The 21,529-nt window shown below is 37.4% G+C and overlaps 1 protein-coding gene across 2 annotated transcripts; it reads right to left on the reverse strand.

The window, feature by feature from the left end:
• Positions 1-529: 529 nt before the first annotated feature.
• Positions 530-14,177, reverse strand: CLEC12A (C-type lectin domain family 12, member A). Of its 2 annotated transcripts, XM_011953090.1 has the most exons (6): positions 13,903-14,177; positions 6,258-6,356; positions 5,795-5,983; positions 4,593-4,744; positions 3,194-3,303; positions 530-686 (listed from the first exon to the last, which is right to left on the reverse strand). In XM_011953090.1, the coding sequence occupies exons 1-6, from the start codon at positions 13,991-13,993 to the stop codon at positions 530-532; spliced, it is 798 nt and encodes a 265-aa protein (XP_011808480.1). In that variant the 5' UTR covers positions 13,994-14,177. The 2 variants fall into 2 exon arrangements, with proteins under 2 accessions (XP_011808480.1, XP_011808483.1); XM_011953093.1 differs by lacking the exon at positions 6,258-6,356 and having other exon boundaries at positions 5,795-5,984; positions 13,904-13,993.
• Between the last annotated feature and the right edge of the window lie 7,352 nt (positions 14,178-21,529).

Genomic DNA, 21,529 nt, shown 5'->3' on the forward strand with positions numbered 1-21,529 from the left:
ATAATTTTAAGAGGTAATAAATGCATGTCCACATCCATTCTTATCTGGCCTAGAACAATCAGTTGGCTAAAAGTCCTTTGACTCATAAAGCCTTCAGCTATAGGGAGTCCCACGGAGTATAGGATGGACTGGAGATGGGGAGCCATGCCACCCTGGCAATGCTATGGGACAAAATTAAAATCTGCTGGTCTTGGATGTTGCCTCTGGCAAATCTTGGCCAGAAGGGGAAGAATGTAAATGAAAAATAAAATTCGAAGGCCCGCCACAACCATCTGAATGGACTTCCTCTTCTCCAGGGTTCAGGTCATGATGGGAAGTGGGAGGAGGGACATGCTTCATTATACCTCTCCAGCATTAACATTCACAATCTATTCTCTCTGAAGCTTGCTACCTGGATGTTTCATCTGCATGATAAAATCCCAGGTCCTTAGACAAACTCAACCAATTGTGGTCAACCAGAAAATATTTAAATTTACCTATAGCCTGGAACCCCAACCCCCACTCTCCTTAAATGTATTTGATTGATGACTCATGCCTCCCTAAAATGTATAAAACCAAGCTGCACTGGATTGGCCATCTTCTCACATATCATTTTTTTTCTATAAGTGCAGTAATCATAATAAACATATATTCCATTTATATGTCCACAAAAAATGTTACTTAAGTCAGGTGCATTTCTTATAACCCTGAAAGAGAAAGTAAAGAATTACACTTGGCAAGTCAGATATTTGAAACATATTCACAGAAAAAAAAAAATTACACTTCCAACATGATATTATTGCCCTAGACTCTGCATTGTTTAAACTAAATCTAATTAATGTTCAGAGTATCAAGAATGTCCAAGTTAATTGTTTATGTTGACACATATGCAATGTCAAATATTGCTTCATTTTTCCCTGTTTTTTCCACTTTCTAACATCTGATATTTGCTGTCCTTTGCTTACAGGCTTAGCACCCCAGCCCCTTCATGTATAATATAATTTGGAATAATACCATTCCATAAGATTCTCTAGTCTAGCTGGCCCAGTAGTAAGTCTTAGACCCTGTCTCCCTCAAGTGCTTTTTATAATCATCAAAGTCAGGAATTCACCTGAGGTATGACACCTTAAGTTCAACATCATCTCTAAGTGACATTTTCAAAAGATTTTACTCTCAAGTTCTTTTTTTTTTTTTGAGACAAGAGTCTTGCTGTGTTGCCCAGGCTGGAGTGCAGTGGCGAGATCTCGGCTCACTGCAAGCTCCACCTCCTGAGTTCATGCCATTCTCCTGCCTCAGCCTCCTGAGTAGCTGACACTACAGGTGCCTGCCACCATGCCCGGCTAATTTTTTGTATTTTTAGTGGAGATGGGGTTTCACCATGTTAGCCAGGATGGTCTCGATCTCCTGACCTCCTGATCCACCTGCCTTGGCCTCCCAAAGTGCTGGGATTACAGGCGTGAGACACCACGCTTGGCCTTTACTCTGAAGTTCTAATGACCAGCCCATAAATACTAGATTAGTGATCAGGGACTATGCATTAAAAACAAATTTATAAATTAAAAATATTATCTTTTAGATTAATTTAGCATCAATATTTGGGTAAAAAAAATGACATCAACCAGGAAATAAGTTCATCAATTAAATTTTTAAGTATGAGATTTGTGGTGACATAGTACAAATGTCATTTATTATGGCCCCCTTTCAGAAACAAACACCAAAACAACACAGAGTTAAAAAATGAAAATAAGATATGTATACATATATATATATACACACACATATATATATCACACATACAATTATTATATACTTTTTTCAGTTTTCTTTCTGATAATTGAAAATATCTACAATGTTTTCCTTTCCATTATAGATTACCATTCCCTTTGCAATAATTACAAACACATACATATTCTACATTTTCAAAACAAGATTTCATCTGTACTCTTTCCTGACACAACATTACCTCTGTCTCTAGTCCTTCACTACAAATTAGGGCTTTAAAATTATATCCTTTTCCACTCCATTTGTACACAGCTTATCTCCCATTGTATCCTATCATTGTCAACCACCAGAGGTAGGGCCAACCATCAGAATGGAAATCAGTGTAAACTCTATGGCAATTTTTCAAAGAGCTAAAAACGGAATTACCATTTGATCCAGCAATTCCACTATTGGGTACCTAACCAAAGGAAAAGGAATTATTATATTTAAAAAAGACACCTACACTCAAATGTTCGTTGTAGAACTATCTACAATGGCAAAGTCATGGAAATGACCTAAGTGTCCATCAATGGATTATTGGATAAGAAAACGTGAAACCATGTTTTCTTTTAGAGTATATGCACCACGAAATACTACTGAAGTATAAAAAAGAAGGAAATCATGACTTTGCAGCAAAATGGATAGAGCTGGAGATCATTCTCTTAGGTGAAATAACTCAGGAACATAAACTTAAATATTGCATGTTCTCACTTAAGTGGGAGCTAAATAATATGTACACATACACATAAAAAGTGGAATAATAGACATTGGAGACTCCAAAAAGTAGGACTGTGTCACAAAAATAAAGAATGAGAAATTATCTATTGGGTACAGTATACACTATCCAGGTAATGGTTACACTGAAAACACAACTTCATCATTACACAATATATTTATATAACAAAACTGCAATTGTCCCCCCAAATCCATAAACTTTTTTAAATGCCCATTTCAAGTGTCATTTATAACAAAAGTATCATTGCTAAAATTTTATATTTTCTTAGTCTGTGTATTCTTACTGAAGCGTTTATCACACTATATTCTCTTTATCTCTAGCATCATTCAATCAGTCTGCGCATACAATTGATGGTTAAGTAACTTTAGTGATGAATCAATATTTCATTCATCTTTGAACCCTAAAACTTAGCACAATATTAAGTATTTGTTAGTCCAGTGACTTTTCTGGGCTTCCATAATTTTTCTTAGATAAAATTATTTACAGAGTTCTCCATAATTTGGCTGCTGTAATTTTCTTAGTTACTTGTCAAAATTGTAGAAGACATTTATGGTAACTTTCTGTATTAGAAAATACATCAAAGAAGCATGATAGAAAAGGGTGCTTTTAGGATGCAATTTCAGTTGAAGCTGTTTTTAATTTGAATCTACAGTGCTCCTAAGGAAAACACCTCTACTCAAACCCAACTATAAAATTTTAACAAGAATAGACACTTACCAGGCAGAGGAGTTGATTATATTATCCCCGATCATATGATAACTGTAATCTTTTTCAGGAGATAATCCCAGCCAATAGTGATATAACATACTCCGGGATTTTATAAATTCCTACAGGAAATACAGATGGTCTGTTTAAGAAACAGTCTCCTACTTTTGTATTTTACATTAGAATGTAATTTCTTACAAATTGCTGCTTTAAGGTAACATACTTGACATTGCACTACTACTATTAAATGTCATTATAAGAAATTGAAAGAAAGTACTCCTTACTACAAAATTTCAACATTTTTAACAATATCACAGCTGGTCTTACAAGAAGAGAGGCCCTACTAATCCATGTATAACCTTAATTTACAGTCAATGAAAAGTCCACAATGACAAGTTCAGGGTTCAAAATTTTAAGCAGTAAATATTGTGCCCAGGGCCAAAGGAAGTGGGCAATGGCTATAAACAAGAGTTAACAGAAACAGAAGGAGTAGGAAGAAAATGCCACAGACTCAGATGTGAGTGGTTACAGAACAGAATTCAGAACCAGCTCAGGATTTTGTAGCCAAATAACAGGTTTTTTTCTTATTCCAGCCTTTAGAAAATTTTTCTAGAGTAAGTAACTGTGAATGGGTCCTTGAGAATGATCTGATGAGGAAGAGATTATGGGTTGATTTCTCTCTCTTCTAGAAAGGATGATGAAAGTTTCTTATTGTGGGGAAGCAGAGACTTTTAGAAAATGTAATTTTGCTTAAAAATATATGATTACTATTTGAGACACCAAAAATGCTATGTAGTAAGTATAACACGGAAACATTATTTAGACATGGAAAACTAAGAAAATGAATAAATCAATAAAGCTGCTAGAAAATGCATTTTTCCTGGGATTCAAGGACTCAGTGCAATATATCTGTTTGACACTTGCCTGTGCCATCTTACTTCAGTTCTTCCTGTTTGTACATATTTTATGCTAACCTACCATAACTTGCCTATTTCTCTTAGTGAATTAAAAATTACAAAATGGTAGAAACAAAATGTATTTTCCTATGTAGTTCTTACGGAATTACTAACCCTGAGGAATAATCTCCATATCCTCTGTTTTTAGATAAATGTTTATAAATTCTGTTCTGAGATTTGATTCTAGATTCTAATTTGGAAATGCTTACAGACTTTTAGATTCTGGGTGCCCTGTAATACTCACCTACCTGTCGGCTAGTAATCCTGTTATGCTAAGGTCCTAACCTTGTATATGTTTTACCTTGCCTATGATAATCTTGAGATAAGTGTACAAAGTTTCAGTCACTTCACACCCCAACTAAAATAAACCAGAATCATGAGTGGGTTGATTGAGGTCTTCTCCAACATGCCACACCCCTTTCTATCCCATGATGGCAGAAACACCTGGGCATTACCAATGCATTTTTATTGTTTATCTTCAACAGGCTGGCATTCTGAGCAGCACAGGCCATTCTACTGTCCTGCCATGTTTGGACATCATTACTTAGGAAATAACAGCTGTCCTTATGCCAAATCCATCTCCTTGGACAAGGCTTACATTTGTGCTCTGGAAGAAGAACATAGTTTTATTTAGGTTTTGTTGATAGTCATAATAATTCTTATTATTTCTTTTCTTCTCTGTGTGACATTGACCACATTTGCTGTTTATTCTTCTTTCTCTCTTTCCTTTTATTTATTTATTTTTTTGACAGAGTCTTGCTCTGTTGCCCAAGATGGAGTGTAGTGGTGCGATCTCAGCTCACGGCAGCCTCCACCTCCTGGATTCAAGCGACTCTCCTGCCCCAGCCACCCAAGTAGCTGAGATTACATGCTGTGTCTTCTTTTTACATCAAAGGGGAATTAAGTGAATCCTGTATTCTAGTTCCTTATATACTACCATAATGTGTCAGACCCATAACTTGAACAAAAAAATTTCAAATTAAGCACTTGGATTCAAGTGTATCTTCCTGTAACAATTCCTTTTTGCTATTTTTTATATTCTTTAATGACAATAAAAACGAATTACAGGAAACATGCTGCATAATAAGAATTAACCCCACCTATCTATACAAATCTTACCTTCTTTAATTTTTGTTCTCTGAACTGTTGAAACTTTGAGGTTTCTCGGAAGCAAAAGGAATATGTTTCAGCAATCATGACTATAGAAACTTACGGAGACACTAGAAGACCAGCTCCCCCTGATCCCAAAGGTGAAGTCTCCATTTATTTTTTCCTATGGAATTTGTTATCAATCACTGACTGAAATTTAAGAGTGAAGTCACCTGTAAAGAGCTGTCACTTCCTCCCTATCTTCTATTAACCTCAGTGCCCAGAATAATTATAGTAACTGACAGATTAGAGAAACGGCCCTCTCTAACATTTTATTATGTAACCATTATCTCCTGATAATTTGGGGGCCTATTGCATTATTACTTTTTCTGTTTTTCTTCTAACTGCATGGAAATATCAATGAATTCTCCATCAACCACACGTAATTATTTCCCCCAAATTATGACTTCCTAGGAAAAGGCTGCTAGCTAATTATAAAATGATTCTTAAGAGACTCAGTGGTTTAGTTTATTGTCCAATAAATAACTCCAAGAGAATACAGGATTACCTTGTTCTTTGCTATATAGCTCACGACATAATCTGGTGGCTATTGTTTGCAGTGTGGTGGAGAGGTTCCTGATCTTGTTGGAGCTGTTCGTGTTACTCATCAGTTGTAGAGACACATTTCTCTGAAGCTCTTCATTGATGTTTTGTAGTTTGTTCATTTTTTTCATTGCTGTCTTCAAAGTAATGTGAACGCCACATTAAAAAAAATGACAAAAAATTGTAAACTCTCATTAGAGCCACTCATCCTTTATCATTTGCAGAAGTAGCATAAAGATTAAAAGGATAGGGAAAGCAATTACTCTATAAGAGTAGGGAAAGAGACTAAGTTCCACATTGTAAGTTCCCCTTGTGGGCCTATCACCCATCATTATTGTAAATCTTCCACTCAAGGAATAAACTTTTGTTGTTAAATATTTGAAATTCTAGATACTTTCTCTTTTGACCAAAACAGGGGCAGTACATACACGTGCTTCCCAAGACTCCCAGTCCAATGAGCATCAGAAGGCACAGAAGAGCCAGAAACAAGGCTGCTGGACGCCATACACGAGAGGGAGCTGGGGGTGCTGTGGAAAGCAAAGTTAACAGAGAGGCCTAAAAATGGTATACACTTCCATTTGAGTTATTTGCTCATTCATTCATTTTACCTTTATTTCCTAATATGCCTATTGGAAAGAAATGGATTTGCTAGCCCTTCAAGAATATTCAAAAAATGCTTTTGAAGAATATGTCAAGAATAAATCAAAATCACTTAATTGTTTTATATGTAAATTGATTCTGGCAGGAGAAGCTGTTAACTGGTAGACTGATTTAAAAAATCAGATAAGCAAAACCAGAATTTATAATAGAGAATGGAGAAAACCAGTCAACCTAGGTATGGTGTATTTTGTTTATACAAATTTGGGAAAAGTCAGTAGTTGGACATTAACAGAGAAACCAATAGGAGTAGTCTTTGCTTGAGCAGACAGTTGTGGCATGTCAAGAAAAACACTTTCAGTTGTTTATGTATCCCCCCGCCAGGTAATTATGAGAATTTAGCTTCAGAACAAACAAAATAGGCTGTCTCTTTGTAATGTCTTTGGGTATCCTTCCATTAACTTTTGATCTTAGTCAGTCCGGATCTACACCATTTTTATTGTAATTTTTCAAAAATTTTTTCATACTTTTTTGCAAGAAATTTTTATTGAATACTTCCTTTTTAGGGAATAGTGAATCCCAGAATAGATCACTTCTCTATTTAAAAAAACAGAAATTAGGCCGGCCGCGGTGGCTCAAGCCTGTAATCCCAGCACTTTGGGAGGCCGAGATGGGCGGATCACGAGGTCAGGAGATCGAGACCATCCTGGCTAACACGGTGAAACCCCGTCTCTACTAAAAAATACAAAAAAACTAGCCGGGCGAGGTGGTGGGCGCCTGTAGTCCCAGCTACTGGGAGGCTGAGGCAGGAGAATGGCGTAAACCCGGGAGGCGGAGCTTGCAGTGAGCTGAGATCTGGCCACTGCACTCCAGCCCAGGCGACAGAGCGAGACTCTGTCAAAAAAAAAGTATGAAAAAAAAAAACAGAAATTATAAACTTTATGAGTGAATTATTATTGTGACTATGTTATTTAAATAATCACATATAAAGGTATTACACATTAGGTAAAGACTAGCCAGGTATTTCAAGAAAATATAATTCTGGGATACTATAATAATCTTACTATACTTCTGAGCTATGTCTTACATCTCACAGTTGATGGTGCAATAATATTGTGAAATTCAGAGATAATTACTAATAAAAAGTAAAACTTAACTTCTATAGACTTTAGAAAATAGTTACTACTGAAAGGACTACATGTTCAAGATTTTTATCTAAGATTAGAATTATAAATTCAAGCACTCTTTCTTAAAATTATTTTCTTATTTATATATGTATTCAATTATTCAAAAGTTTATTTATTCAATGAACTTATTTGATTATTCAAAAGTTTAATTATTCGAAGTTATCTTTTGAGTGTCTTGTATTTATTAGACATTATCCTGGGTGCTAACAGTATCGAAGTGAGCAAGATGTACAAGTTCCTGTTTTCATAGAAATAAATTTTAATTGTAGGAGGAAATAGATAGATATATAAGTGAGACAGGAAGAAAGGGAAAGAAAGGAAGAAAATATCTCAAATTTGGCTATGTTGTGCAGAGATTTGAAATTAAGCTGTTATAAAGAGCAGGCAGTTCAAATCTTATGAACAATAGGAACCAGCATGCAAAATCAGTAGGAAGAACATTACAGGTAGCAATTACATGAAGTTCAAAGACAACAATTTAAGGAAAAGATTTCTATTTGAAAAACAGGATATATTCAGAGGGGCAGAAGAAGAATGGCCAATGTGAAAAATTACTTTAAAGAAGGTTTTATTTGTTTTCTTTTGTTTTGTTTTTAAAATAACAAGGAGGAAACATTATTTGCAGCCTTTTCTAGCCAGAGTAAGTTAGATTTTTGGGGAAACCACTGGAAGAATTTAATCTAGGATGGCAAAACAACAGAGTTGTTTTATCAGTAAGAAATCTGTTACAATATGACATGGAAAGAGAACAGTAGTTTGATTAGCTAGCACTAGGGAATTTGATGACCCATGGATAAATTAAGTATACATTTTTAAGCTAAAATCTATGGCACAAATTTATGAAATTTTTCTTTAGGGAAAGTTGGTAGATATGCACATTTGTAGGCAGTATCTCATAGTGATAAAAAGCAAAATGCCATCTTTAGGGTTAGCATGTGTATTAGTCCATTTTCACATTGCTAATAAGACATACCCAAGACTGGGCAATTTATAAGGAAAAAGAGGTTTAATGAACTCACAGTTTCACATGGCTGGGGGTGCCTCACAATCATGGCGGAAGGTGAAAGCCATGTCTCACATGGTGGCAGACAAGAGAAGAGAGAACTTGTACAGGGAAACACCACTTTATAAAACCATCAGATCTCATGACACTTATTCACTATTACAAGAACAGCATGGGAAAGACCCCACCACATGATTCAATTACCTCCCACCAGGTCCCTCCAACAACACGTGGAAATTGTGGGAGCTATAATTCAAGATGAGATTTGGGTGGAGACACAGCCAAACCACATCATTCCAACCCTGACCTCTCCCAAATCTCATGTCCTCACATTTCAAAACCAGTCATGCCTTCCCAACAGTCCCCAAAAGTCTTAACTCATTTCAGCATTAACTCAAAAGTCCACAGTCTATCTTAAAAAAGGCAAGTCCCTTCCACCTATGAGCCAGTAAATTCAAAAGCAAGTTAGTTACTTCCTATATACAATGAGGGTACAGGCATTGGATAAATACAGTCATTCCAAATGGGAGAAATTGGCTGAGACAAAGGGTTTTTGCAAGTCCAAAATCCAGCAAGGGCATCAAATCTTGAATCTCCAAAATCATCTCCTTTGGCTCCATGTCTCACATCCGGTCATGGTGATGCAAGAGGTAGGCCCCCATATCTTTGGGCAGCTCTGCTCCTGTGGCTTTACAGTCTCCCCGCTGGCTGCTTTCATGGGCTGATATTGAGTGTCTGCAGCTTTTCCAGGTGGACAGTGCATGCTGTCAGTGAATCTACCATTCTGAGGGCTGAAGGATAGTGGTCAACTTCTCACTGCTCCACTAGAAAGTACCCCAGTGGGGACTATGTGTGGGGCTTCTGACCTCACATTTCCCTTCTGCACTGTCTTAGCAGAGGTTATCCATGAGCACCCCATGCCTGTTGCAAACTTCTGCCTGGACATCCAGGTGTTTCCATACATCCTCTGAAATCTAGACAGAGGTTCCCAAAACCCAATTCTTGACTTCTGTGCACCTCAAAGGCTCAACACCACATGGAAGCTACCAAAGTTTGGGGCTTGCACCCTCTGAAGCCATGGCCTGAGCTGTACCTTAGCCTCTTTTAGTCATGGCTGGAGCAGCTGGGATGCAGGGCACCAAGTTCCTAGACTGCACACAGCAAAGGGACCCTGGGCTCAGTCCCTAAAACCATTTATTCCTCCTAGGCCTCTGGGCATGTGATGGGAGGGGCTGCTGTGAAGACCTCTGATATGCCCTGGAGTCATTTTCCCCATTGCCTTGGCGATTATCATTTGGCTCCTCATTACTTTAGAAATTTCTTCAGCTGGTTTGAATTTCTCCTCAAAAAAATGGGATTTCCTTTTCTTTATCATTGTCAAGCCACAAATTTTCTGAACTTTTATGCTCTGCTTCCCTTATAAAAGTGAATGCTTTTAACAGCACCCAAATCACATCTTTAATGCTTCACTGCTTAGAAATTTCTTCTGCCAGATATGCTAAATCATCTCTCTCAAGTTCAAAGTTCCACAGATTTCTAGGGCAGGAGCAAACTGCTACCAGTCACTTTGCTAAAACATAACAAGAGTCACCTTTGCTCCAGTTCCCAACAAATTCCTCATCTCCATCTGAGACCACCTCAGCCTTATCACCATTTTTGTCAAAGTCATTCAAGAAGTCTCTAGGAAGTGCCAAACTGTCCCACATTTTTCTGTCTTCTTCTGAACCCTCCAAAGTATTCCAACCTCTGCTTGTTACCCAGTCCCAAAGTCTCTTTCACATGTTTGGTTATCTTTACAGCAGTGCCCTACTCTACTGGTACCAATTTACTGCATTAGTTCATTTTCACACTGCTGATAAAGACATACCCACAATTGGGTAATTCATAAGTAAAAAGAGGTTTAGTGGACTCATGGTTCCATGTGGCTGGAGAGGCCTCAAACTCATGGTGGATGGTGAAAGGCACATCTCACATGGCAGCAGACAACAGAAGAGAGAACTTGCACAGGGAAACTCCTCTTTATAAAACCATCAGATCTCATGAGACTTATTCACTATCACAAGAACCTCATGGGAAAGACCCGCCCCCATGATTCAGTTACCTCCCACCATGTCCCTCCTACAACGTGTGGGACTTATGGGAGCTGCAATTCAAGATGAGATTTGGGTGGGGACACAGTCAAACCATACATATCAGCATGTTTTGGTTTGAATTCTGGTTCTGCTGCTTATTGCTTGTGAAACCACGGGAAAGTTATTTAACATCTTTTCACATCTACGTGTCTAAGTTTCAGTATTGTTAAAGAAAGGGAGAGAGAAAGACTGCAAAATATCAGACACTAAATGGTTTAATATTTGTAATGCAATTAGAACAGAACTGGCACAGAGGTGAGGCTGTCTGGAGAGAGAGACAATTTTAGAAGAAAAATAAGTATTACCATTTTTGACCTTTTAAGTTTAAAATGAGATTAGAACCCCTTATGGAAATGTGAAAGAGGCACTTGTATTTTCTAGTCTTGAGATCCAGGGAAAGGTCATACAGAGATATCTGGGAGTCCCTGTATTTAAAGTCAAACAACCGAACAAGGTAGATTAGATGAGTGTATTGAATGATGCAATAAAAGGGGACACAGGACACGGCTCCAGAGTATTCCATCTGGTAGAGTTTCATCTAGGAGGAAGAGTCAACAAAGACTGAGGAGAGGCAGGCATGGTGACAGGAGAGGCCATGAAGATGTGTCAGGAAGGATGTGCAAAGAAAGCCTTTAGAGGACTGTTCAACTTTTTGAATGCTGCAGGGAAGTGAAGTAATGGAAGAGACATGTGACTACTGGAATGAAACAGGCAGGACATCAGTGACCTAAAGCTCAGTCTCCAGTGCACCAAGGGGACAGAAGCCTAATAGAGTTGGTTGAGAACAGAATGAGAGGTGAAGAACTGAGAGTCAGTGGCCAAAGAAAATACTTTCAAAAGTTGAGCTGTGAAAGGAAACAAATAAGTTACATAATAATGGAAAGGCTTAAGTGGTCAAGCAAGGACTGTGTTTTGTTATGATATGAATATGTTGGTGAGTAGTAGAGTATGTTAGTGCACTAAAAAGGAAAAGCAGAGAAGGAAGAGAGAATAATGACACAGGAGAGAAAGGAAAAAAATTACAAAAGTCTGTCTTTGAAAAGGACACATGGACTGAAATTCAGAGCAAAATGGGGAGCTGTCCTTTCATAAGTACATACTTATCGTAAATACTATCTGGAAGGAAGGCAGAGTATCAGTAAAGACATGGTAGGATAGAAATTTAAATAACAAAAATAAAAAGTATAGGTTGATGCTTTTTTCTCACCAGAGGAAAGGTAAGAGTAACTGGAGTTGAAAATTTGTGTATTTTTCACCAGCAATATTCAACTCTGGGGCAGACTGGGTAGATATTTGGGTTTAACCAGAACTGGAGTTGTTTTTATTTGTTGGTTTTTGGGTTTTTCGTTTTGTTTTGTTTTGATTTGTTTGAGGCAGGATCTTGCTGTGTCACCTAGACTGAAGTACAGTCACCTGATCATAGCTTACTCTGCACAGCCTCCAGTTCCTGGGCTCGAGTAATCCTCTTTCCCCAGCCTCCCAAGCAGCTGAGACTATGGGTGCCCAATTAATTTTTTTAAAAAAATTTTTTTATAGACATGGCATCTCTCTACCTTCCCCAGGCTGTTCTCAAACTCCTGGTCTCAAATAATCCTCCCATCTTGGCCTCTCACAGTGCTGGGACTATGGGTATAAGCCACTGCCCCTAACCAGAACTGACATTTTTAAGGAAAAATTAACATACATTGAAAAGGAGAAATGTAAGAGACTAAGAGTAGACATTACATAATACAATGTTGTATTACATAATGTGGATTCTAAGCTGCATAATGAGAAAATTAGATGAGATTAAGAACATGAAGAAGACATGGATTCAATATTTGCATGAATTCAAAGAATTCTTGTGGTGGGAACTTAAGGTGGATTGGCAGGAAAAGAGGTGGGGAAGAATGTGAGGGGACAAGCAAAGGGCAATTGTTGGTAATATTAAGCTCATGATATGCCCATTCTCTTCGGCATATAAAAGAAGAAGTACAAACAAGGAAATAAAGACAGAAAATATTGTAAAATCCGTAGACCCTTCTTCTTTCTAAAAAAATTTCAGTATTAAAAAAGAAGCCCACAGAATTAATCTGCTGTCCTTTCTCAAGATTTACAATGCTCATGATAAATGGATTCAAGATGTAACAGTGAAATTTCTGTTTATAGCAATGCTAGAATATTAAAGATGTTATATTCTGTGTGGGGAGAGGGGAGGGGACAACCAGTTAAATAATATATGAGAATTTTGGCACTCTTCTCTGCTTATTTCTCTGTTTCTATCACCCTTCTTTGTGTTCTCCATTATCACTGTTTAAGTTATTTTTAACTCAAATACACTGGTTTAAACTATGGTTTCACTAGGGCAGATTTCACTCCAAAAGGCTGGGAGCCAGAAGGTAAGAACCATACATAATAGAAAAGCTACAGGATTCTGAGTAAGATGAAGAGTAGTTTTGTTTAAGTGAAAGTCAACACAGATGGTCCACTTATTTCATGATTTTAATTTGAATTGAAAAATACAAAGCTTCCTGATATAATGTGGTTTTGAACATTATGAATATGTTATGTCTTCTGATACTTCTTTACTTCCTTTATTCCTTAATTATTCATTTCATTTAACTTAACATATTTTATTTTTTAGTAAGTTATTAAAAACATCTCCAAAAGAAGTAGGAGAAATTTGAGGGTGATATATGCCTAGTTTGGCAGATAGTCAAATGAAATCCTTTAAAGATCTCTCTGACTCTTTGTCTGTCTCTCCTTTTCTGCATGCATACCCAAAGCATTTTCTTATTAAAAAAACACACACACACCGATGTGAAATCATGACTTTCCTGAACATGTTCCTTTTTTCATGGCTTCATCTCATAAACAAATAAAATCTTCACACAACCCAATCATTTGAAAAATTCTCTCCCAATTATATTGAGTGTAATAATAAAAAACTTCAAAAATGTAAAAGATTGAGTCTTCAATGCACGGATAAGTGTTTTTACAGAACCCTTTTTTCCTAATCATTTTGTTTATATACTTTTGGTTCCTTTGCTTAAACATAAGAGGCTTAATTGAAAATTTAAGTTGAATAATAACTATATTACTAATACTGAAGATGCAAGGCCGTAACCACTTCTATTACACAAACTTACGACACATCCATAACTCAAAATCTTACCTTTTTCCCCAAATTTGCCAATTTCTTGGACTTTTTCTGTCTCACTGGAGTTCTGGAATTTAAGATCTGCATAAGTAACTTCTTCAGACATTGATGAATATGTAAAGAAATCTTGACAAAGTGTAAAAACACAAAAAGGTGAGAGTGAGTTAACAGAGCTGAATATTAAACAGGACCTATAATTTTAAACTTCTGTTTATAAACGGAAGCTTAAGCTTACAAGTTTAAACTTCTGTTCATAAACTTACTGTACCAATCACCCATATGTCTGCAAATGAGCCATGTCTCATCTGTGACTTCAGTTAAGAACATTGAAGTGTTGCAACAGGCAGTATCTTTCTTCCTCATATTTCTTCCTTTTTCTCAATTTCTGTATATTTACCAACTACAGAAAGTAGTTTTTGAAATTGTGTTTGGATAATATTACTAGTGTCATGCAAGAGAACAGAAATAACTAGCACCATATGGTGCAGACATAGTGCAGGATTTATTGGTGAAAAACTTTCAAGCAGAAAAATAACAGAAAAGATACAGTTCTCAGACACTCACTGATCTGCAGCTGTGGCCTGGCATAGATATTCCTTTTGTATCATGATGAAGGTCCTGATAGAAGTGTTCTCTTCACTGGGAGACTGAACATGCAGAGAGCACTCCCAAGGTGAATGAGACAGTTAGTGTTATTCCATTGCCATGTTACATAGCTATAGGTTTGCCCAAGAGAGGTAGGGAATGCCTAGTTTCTCTAAATAACAAGATATAGGTTGGTGCCAAAGTAATTGTGGTTTTTGTCATTAAAAGCAAAAGTAATTGTGGTTTTTGCCTTTAAATGTGTGTAAAATTACTTTAGCGTCAACCTATATATTAAGAGATCTGAGGCTCAGAAACCACACCAGGGAGTATGTATACTGATGACCGAGGTCTATATACTGAGGGCTCTAGGAACAGCTTTGCAGGCCAGGAAAACTATAATCAGCCTTGCTCTCTCTCTCTACAGACTGACTCAATCTATTTGATCGCCTCCTCAGCTAAGCTACCAAAAGTGGGAAGGAAATGAGTCTCCAAAGTCCGCATTTGTGTCTTATTAGTTAGACTCAATAGTCTTAGTATTTTTGATCTCATGTCTTGATCAAGTATGCAAGTGGAAGTGAGAGGGTGGAGAGGACTGTTTTTGAGTATGTTTTCTAATATTCGTTAGTAAATCTTACTGTAAAATTCTTCTTGACATTGCCACATGTAAATCATAAAATGGTTAGGCATTATTATTATACATATAAAAGAGAATGTGCAAAGATTTTAAAAAATCAATTAAAAACTAATTGCTTTATTATGTCAGGATAGACAGGAAAAATAAAAGGCTCCCTTTATAAGAGCTACTAAAAATAAATAGGAAAATATTACAGATAGAAGTTAACCAGATATTTGCACAACCAATATGAACAAAAAAATTTTAAAACTATTGAAGAAAAGAAAAAAAATAGAAAAACATGCTATGGGATTAGAAACATTAATACTGTATAAAAAGAAACTAAATTCTCCTAAATGTATCAAAAAATTCAATGTCGATTTAATTAAAATAATAGTAGATTTTCTCCTGATGCTTAAAGAAAAAGCTATTAAAATACAGTTGAAAATATTACTATGAAAATATTGGCAGCCAAATTTAAAGGAAAATATATTCAAAACATGATTACTTCATCCTAAGTACTTTATTAATGTCGATTTTATCTTTACAACTCTCTAAACCAGGTATTATTATCACCCTTATTTTATAGACGGGGAAGTGAGTTGTGAAGTGGTTAAGTCTGTACCCAACATCACACAATTGGTGAGTGGTAGAGTTGAGACTGGACCAAAGTCTCCGGTTACTTTGTTCAAATACATGCACAAGCTATAATGCCTCCCCTGGTGGGAAAGACTAGCCCTCTGTTTTTCCTAGGTGGATCAAATATTTGTATATAAATATTTGTTTATAAATATCTCTTTGTTTGTGAAAGGATGGAAACCGGTCACCACACAGGCAGAGTCTTGTTCTGTGTTATATTGCTCTATTGTTTCATGTGGAAGATTGTTTCATCAATCAACACTAGAAGATGAAGAGTATATGATGAATTGTAAGAGGAAACAAATGAAAAATCTCAAAGTCCTGTTTGCAAGGTACTCTATTTTGTTGAAAATATTTGAATAACTATTACTTCATACAAAATCCTTGGGTTAGAGCCAGCTAAAACATTTATATGCACATGAATAAGCTGAGATGTGAGATGATTTAATGGTTTGCCCTTCACAGTCTATATCAGTTTTTTTAATTTTGTTATTGATATACAATAGTTGTACATATTTTAGAGGTACATGTGATATTCTGAAATCTGTATACAATGTGTGATGACCAAATCAGGGAAATAAGAATATTCATTCCCTCAAACACTTACCTTTTCCTTCTGTTGGGAATACTACAATTCTTCTCTTTTAGCTATTTTGAAATATACAATAAATTATTGTTAACTATAGTTTTCCCACTGTTCTGTCAAATACTAGAATTTGTTCCTTCTGTCTAATTTTATTTTTGTACCCAACCAACTTATCTTTATCCCCCACCACCCCTTTCCAAGCATCTGGTAACCACAATTCTACTCTCTGCCTCCATGAGATTCATTCTTTTAGCTCTCATATATGAGTGGGAACATGTGATATTTGTCTTTCTGTGCATGGCTTATTTCAGTTAACATAATGACCTTCAGTTCCACTCATGTTTCTGCAAATGACAGGAATTTATTTCTTTTTTATGGTTGAATAATATTCCATTGTGCATATATACTACAGACACCTGCACTCCCACGTTTATTGCAGCATTATTTGCAATAGACGAGATATGAAATCAACCTATATCAATTTTCATTCCAGTTGAATACTAAGAGACAATCTGCAAATATAATTACAAATGTCTTCCAATATTAAACATAAGTGATATATTATCCATTACCTAAATTATATATTTTTTGTGGGTTGTTATAATGGAAAAAAGAGAAAGAAATGAAGATAGGTGAAGAAAAGTACACAGGGATAGAAAGTTGGAGACACACGCCTTCAGAGTCACATCATTAAAAGGTGAGAGACCATAGTGACAATGATATACTCAGGTGCTTGGGATCCAAAAACCAAAAAACAAGTTATACATTAAAAGGAAAATTTAAGAAGATAAAATAACAAGACAACTTACAAGATGTAGATAAGACCAAAGGAAACCAATGAGGGATAATGAAATACCCCAGGGCTAGCTACTGCGAGAAGCCATTACTATCATTAGGCCTGAGAGAACAATGCTGGTAGCAATTAACTGAAGCAGCAGAAAGTACAGCTGATGAAGGCTGCCTCCCTGGAGGTACACTCAGTGAGAACAACTCCATATCCATTTCCTAATGCTGTAGGGAAGGATTCTCCCACCTTTAAATCTTTGCCTATTCTTCCTACTAGCACAAACATATCTAGAGCTTCAGGACAATAGTGTCCAGGGATATTATACATAAGAGTCAGCATCCTAGGGCACTGCAAAGGGATTAGAATGGTGAATAGTAGATCTACTGATATCATTATCTGAACCATATGTAGGTCAGTTTTTATCATTTGACTTGTCAATTGGTGTTTTGATATTTAGTTCTTTTTAGGTTGTCTCATAATTTTTAATTAAATGACAGGCTTTAAGTATTAAAAACAGAGATTTTAAATGATCTTCCTACCAAAAAGTTTTGTTTCTTTTTTTTCTGGCAGTCACATAGAATATAAGCAGTAAACCTTGATTAATTGGAGCCCCTCAAATTTTGCTATCTCAGTTGTTTTCTATGTTTTATCTAAATTTCATAATTATATTTTTGTAGGTTTCTTTCATCTGGTACAAGCTGCAGTGCTATGACTAGAATTGGCTTTATTCTGGGTTTGTTCACCAACAAACTAAAATTGGGAGGTTATTCGGTGAGGAAGGAATGTAGCTATGTGCAGGCAGAAATGTAGCTGTGTTGGGGAGGTAAACCAAAAATGAAATTCTAAGGCCCCCCAGCCATCTGAATGGACTTCCTCTTCAACTAGGGCTCTTTGAAAATTTAACCTGAGAGATGGGTTCAGGCCATGACAGGAAGTGGGTGTCGAACTGAGAGACGGGTTCAGGCCATGACAGGAAGTGGGTGTCGAACCGGGTTCAGGCCATGACAGGAAGTGGGTGTCGAACATGCTTCATTATAGCTCTCAGGTATCAATACTTACTGTCTATTCTCTCTCAAGTCTGCTATCTAGAGGCTTCATGTGCATGATAAAACCTTGACTTCTACAACCTCTTATCACAACCCAGACATTTCCTTTCTATTGATTCCAGGTCTTTAGATAAACTCAACCAATTGCCAATCAGTAAATGTTTATAGTTGATTGAAGTCTCATGTCTCCCTAAAATGTTCGAAACCAGTGTGTACCTGAACCACCTTGGGCGCATGTTCGCAGGGCGTCCTGAGGGCTGTGTCACGGGCATAGTCTCTCATTTTTGGCTCAGAATAAATCTCTTCAAATATTTTACAAAGTTTGACGCTATGTGGACAGGGGGAAAATCGAAATTAGGCAGAGGTAAGGAAAAAATCATGCTGACTGAAGGATCTGTAGTCTCATTTTCTGAGTATGGTGCTCTGATGAGTTTCAGTTCCTTGCCTGAAAGTCGGTTTCCTGAGCAAGAAACTCAGGAAAGCAAATAAGTTTTGTTTGTTTTTTGTTTGTTTGTTTTTGTTTTGTTTTTGAGACGGAGTCTCGCTCTGTCGGCCAGGCTGGAGGGCACTGACGTGATCCCGGCTCACTGCAAGCTTCGCCTCCCGGGTTCACGCCATTCTCCTGCCTCAGCCTCCGGAATAGCTGGGACTACCAGACAGGGTCCATTTCTATGTTACAAAAAAACAAAAACAAAAACAAATAAAACCCACCTGTAAATATTAGCTCTAGGAGTTCTATGAGTTCTATGAGACAACAGGGCCGGTTTCAGTCTCTCTTTTCTATTTATCACTTCCTCAATCATGGAGAATCTGGTCGCTGATCCTTCTGGCTGCTTCATGCTGAGGAGGGGTGAGGTACAATAATGATAAGGAATGGAAATATGGCACTATAATCAGAAGTACTCATGAGCATCGGGTCAGCATCTGGCTTGTTGGAGCACTATGATCGGGGTACTTTTATTTTAGTTTTAGAACCACATTTGAGGCCACATTGAACCAGGATGATAAATAATATAGATAAACCAATTTTAAAATACCAGAGAATTTGGAGTGAATCCCATGGGGAATCCAAGAGAACAATCCTAAGTCTACCAAAAAGTATTCCTGATTTCATTATATCTTATATGTGAAAAGCTGTGGTTTTAAAGAGAATAATAACAACCTGAAAAGTGCATGTTCCTTTTACAGTTTCTTATCTAGGATCTTTGGTTGGGCTTCGAATTATGAACTTAAAGCCATGTGTAGGTTCACAAGAGCATGACTGTTTCCCCTGGAGAGATCCCAGAGTGACTAGTTTTACTGAGTATGTTGAATTCATGGTTTGACACTGGCTAACTTGGTAGACAAGTGGGTGGTCAGCAGCACCTCAAAAAGACCGACCTATTGTGGTTGCGGCTAGTCTTCAGTCTGGTGTGATTTCCAGGTCTTCGGTATGATTTGATTCCCTGGTTTCAAACAGAGAAGAGGCACCTCCATACAGAAATGAAGCCTGTTGGAGAGACTAGTTAATATGTTCCCTAATTGTTTCATGTATGACCTAGCTTCCTAAAATGCCATGGACCAGTACTGACCCATGGCCCGGGGGTTGCGGCCCCCTGCCCTAGATAATTTATTGATTTGAGGAGATACCCCCTTCCCACACATCTGGTGTAGGAGGTGAAATACTAAGAGTGTTGTGAGAAGAAAACAATACCCCCGCCCCCATATATATAGTTGCTTCTAATAGGGAGAGGTTGATCTTATCTCTAATGACTTGGTTGAATTTAATCTAAGCCAATCATACGGTTTCTATTCCTTTTGAAAGTTATCATCTTAAGAAGGAATATATGGTCTGTCAAGGTAAATGAAAAATGAGAGCAATCTTCTGGTTGAATTCTAGGAACTATTTTCCACTTATTAAGGAGATAGAGGCAAAGACTGGGCTGGGTGCGGTGGCTCAAGCCTGTAATCCCAGCACTTTGGGAGGCCGAGACGGGTGGATCACAAGGTCAGGAGATCGAGACCATCCTGGCTAACACGGTGAAACCCCGTCTCTACTAAAAAATACAAAAAACTAGCCGGGCGAGGTGGCGGGCGCCTGTAGTCCCAGCTACTTGGGAGGCTGAGGCGGGAGAATGGCGTGAACCTGGGAGGCGGAGCTTGCAGTGAGCTGAGATCCGGCCACTGCACTCCAGCCTGGGCAACAGAGCGAAAACTCTGTCTCAAAAAAAAAAAAAAAAAGCAGAGACTGGCATGGTGCAACTTCATGGTAAGGATCACTAGGGATTGCCAGCAGCCGCCAGAAGCTGGAAGAGAGGTGTGAAGCAGGTTCTTCCTTAGAGCCTCTTTACTCCAGACTTCTGGCCTCCGGAACTGCAAGAGGCCGCATTTCTACCATTTATAGCTTTGAAATCTGTGCTAATTAATTACTGAAGTCACAAGAATACGTTACATAAATAAGTATAAATCTTATGTATAGAATAAGGTCTACACACATGCAATATACGCTTATACATGCATATGTGTTTGCTTGTATATGTATTTGTGTGTGTGTGTGCATGTCTATATCTCCAGGCTGGAGTGCAATGGCACCATCTCAGCTCACTACAACTTCTGCCTCCCGGGTTCAAGCGATTCCTCTGCCTCAGTCTCCTGAGTAGCTGGGATTAAAGGCAACTGCCATCATGCCCGGCTAATTTTTATATTTTTAGTAGAGATGGGTTTCGCCATGTTGGCCAAACTGCTTTCAAACTCCTTGACCTTAGGTGATCCACCTGCCTCAGCCTCCCAATGTGCTGGGATTACAGGCGTGAGCCACCGTGCCCGGCCGTATATGTATATTTTAAAGAGAATGTCTGTGGGGAGTAGGGTGTGTGTATACACTTTACTTTGCATGGTTCTAATACGCATAAACTTCACTTTCCACAGTTTAATTAAATAACCCCTCAACAGCACAGTTTAATTCTTTAAGCATACTTACCTACATTTGTATTATATTTGCTGTAAGTAATTGTATAAAGTAGAAACTTCCATGCTAGTTTTTCAGCTCACGAATCACTATATATGTAAGAGGTTTGTATTGTGAATAACGACCAATCATGTCACTTTTTTCCAAGTCTGTCAATGATTGATCGGTCACCTTGCATCTTTTATCAGTTAATACAGAATAACTCTCCATGTTATTCTGTATTATTTTGTAAATGTCACATGGATTTGTCACTATGTGACAAATTTCAGAGGAAATTTGACACAGGAAGACAAGAAGAGGAAGATAATCGAAACAGGAAATTGCTTAGTGACACGAACCACAGCAAAAAAATGATGATGCTGGAAGGGAAAAGCAAATAGAGGAGAAATGAAGTTAGAGAAGCAATAGCTGTTGATAGGGTTATTAATACTTCACCTTT

This window comes from Colobus angolensis, unplaced genomic scaffold, assembly GCF_000951035.1.
Source record: "Colobus angolensis palliatus isolate OR3802 unplaced genomic scaffold, Cang.pa_1.0 Scaffold11, whole genome shotgun sequence".
Lineage (NCBI taxonomy): Eukaryota > Metazoa > Chordata > Mammalia > Primates > Cercopithecidae > Colobus > Colobus angolensis.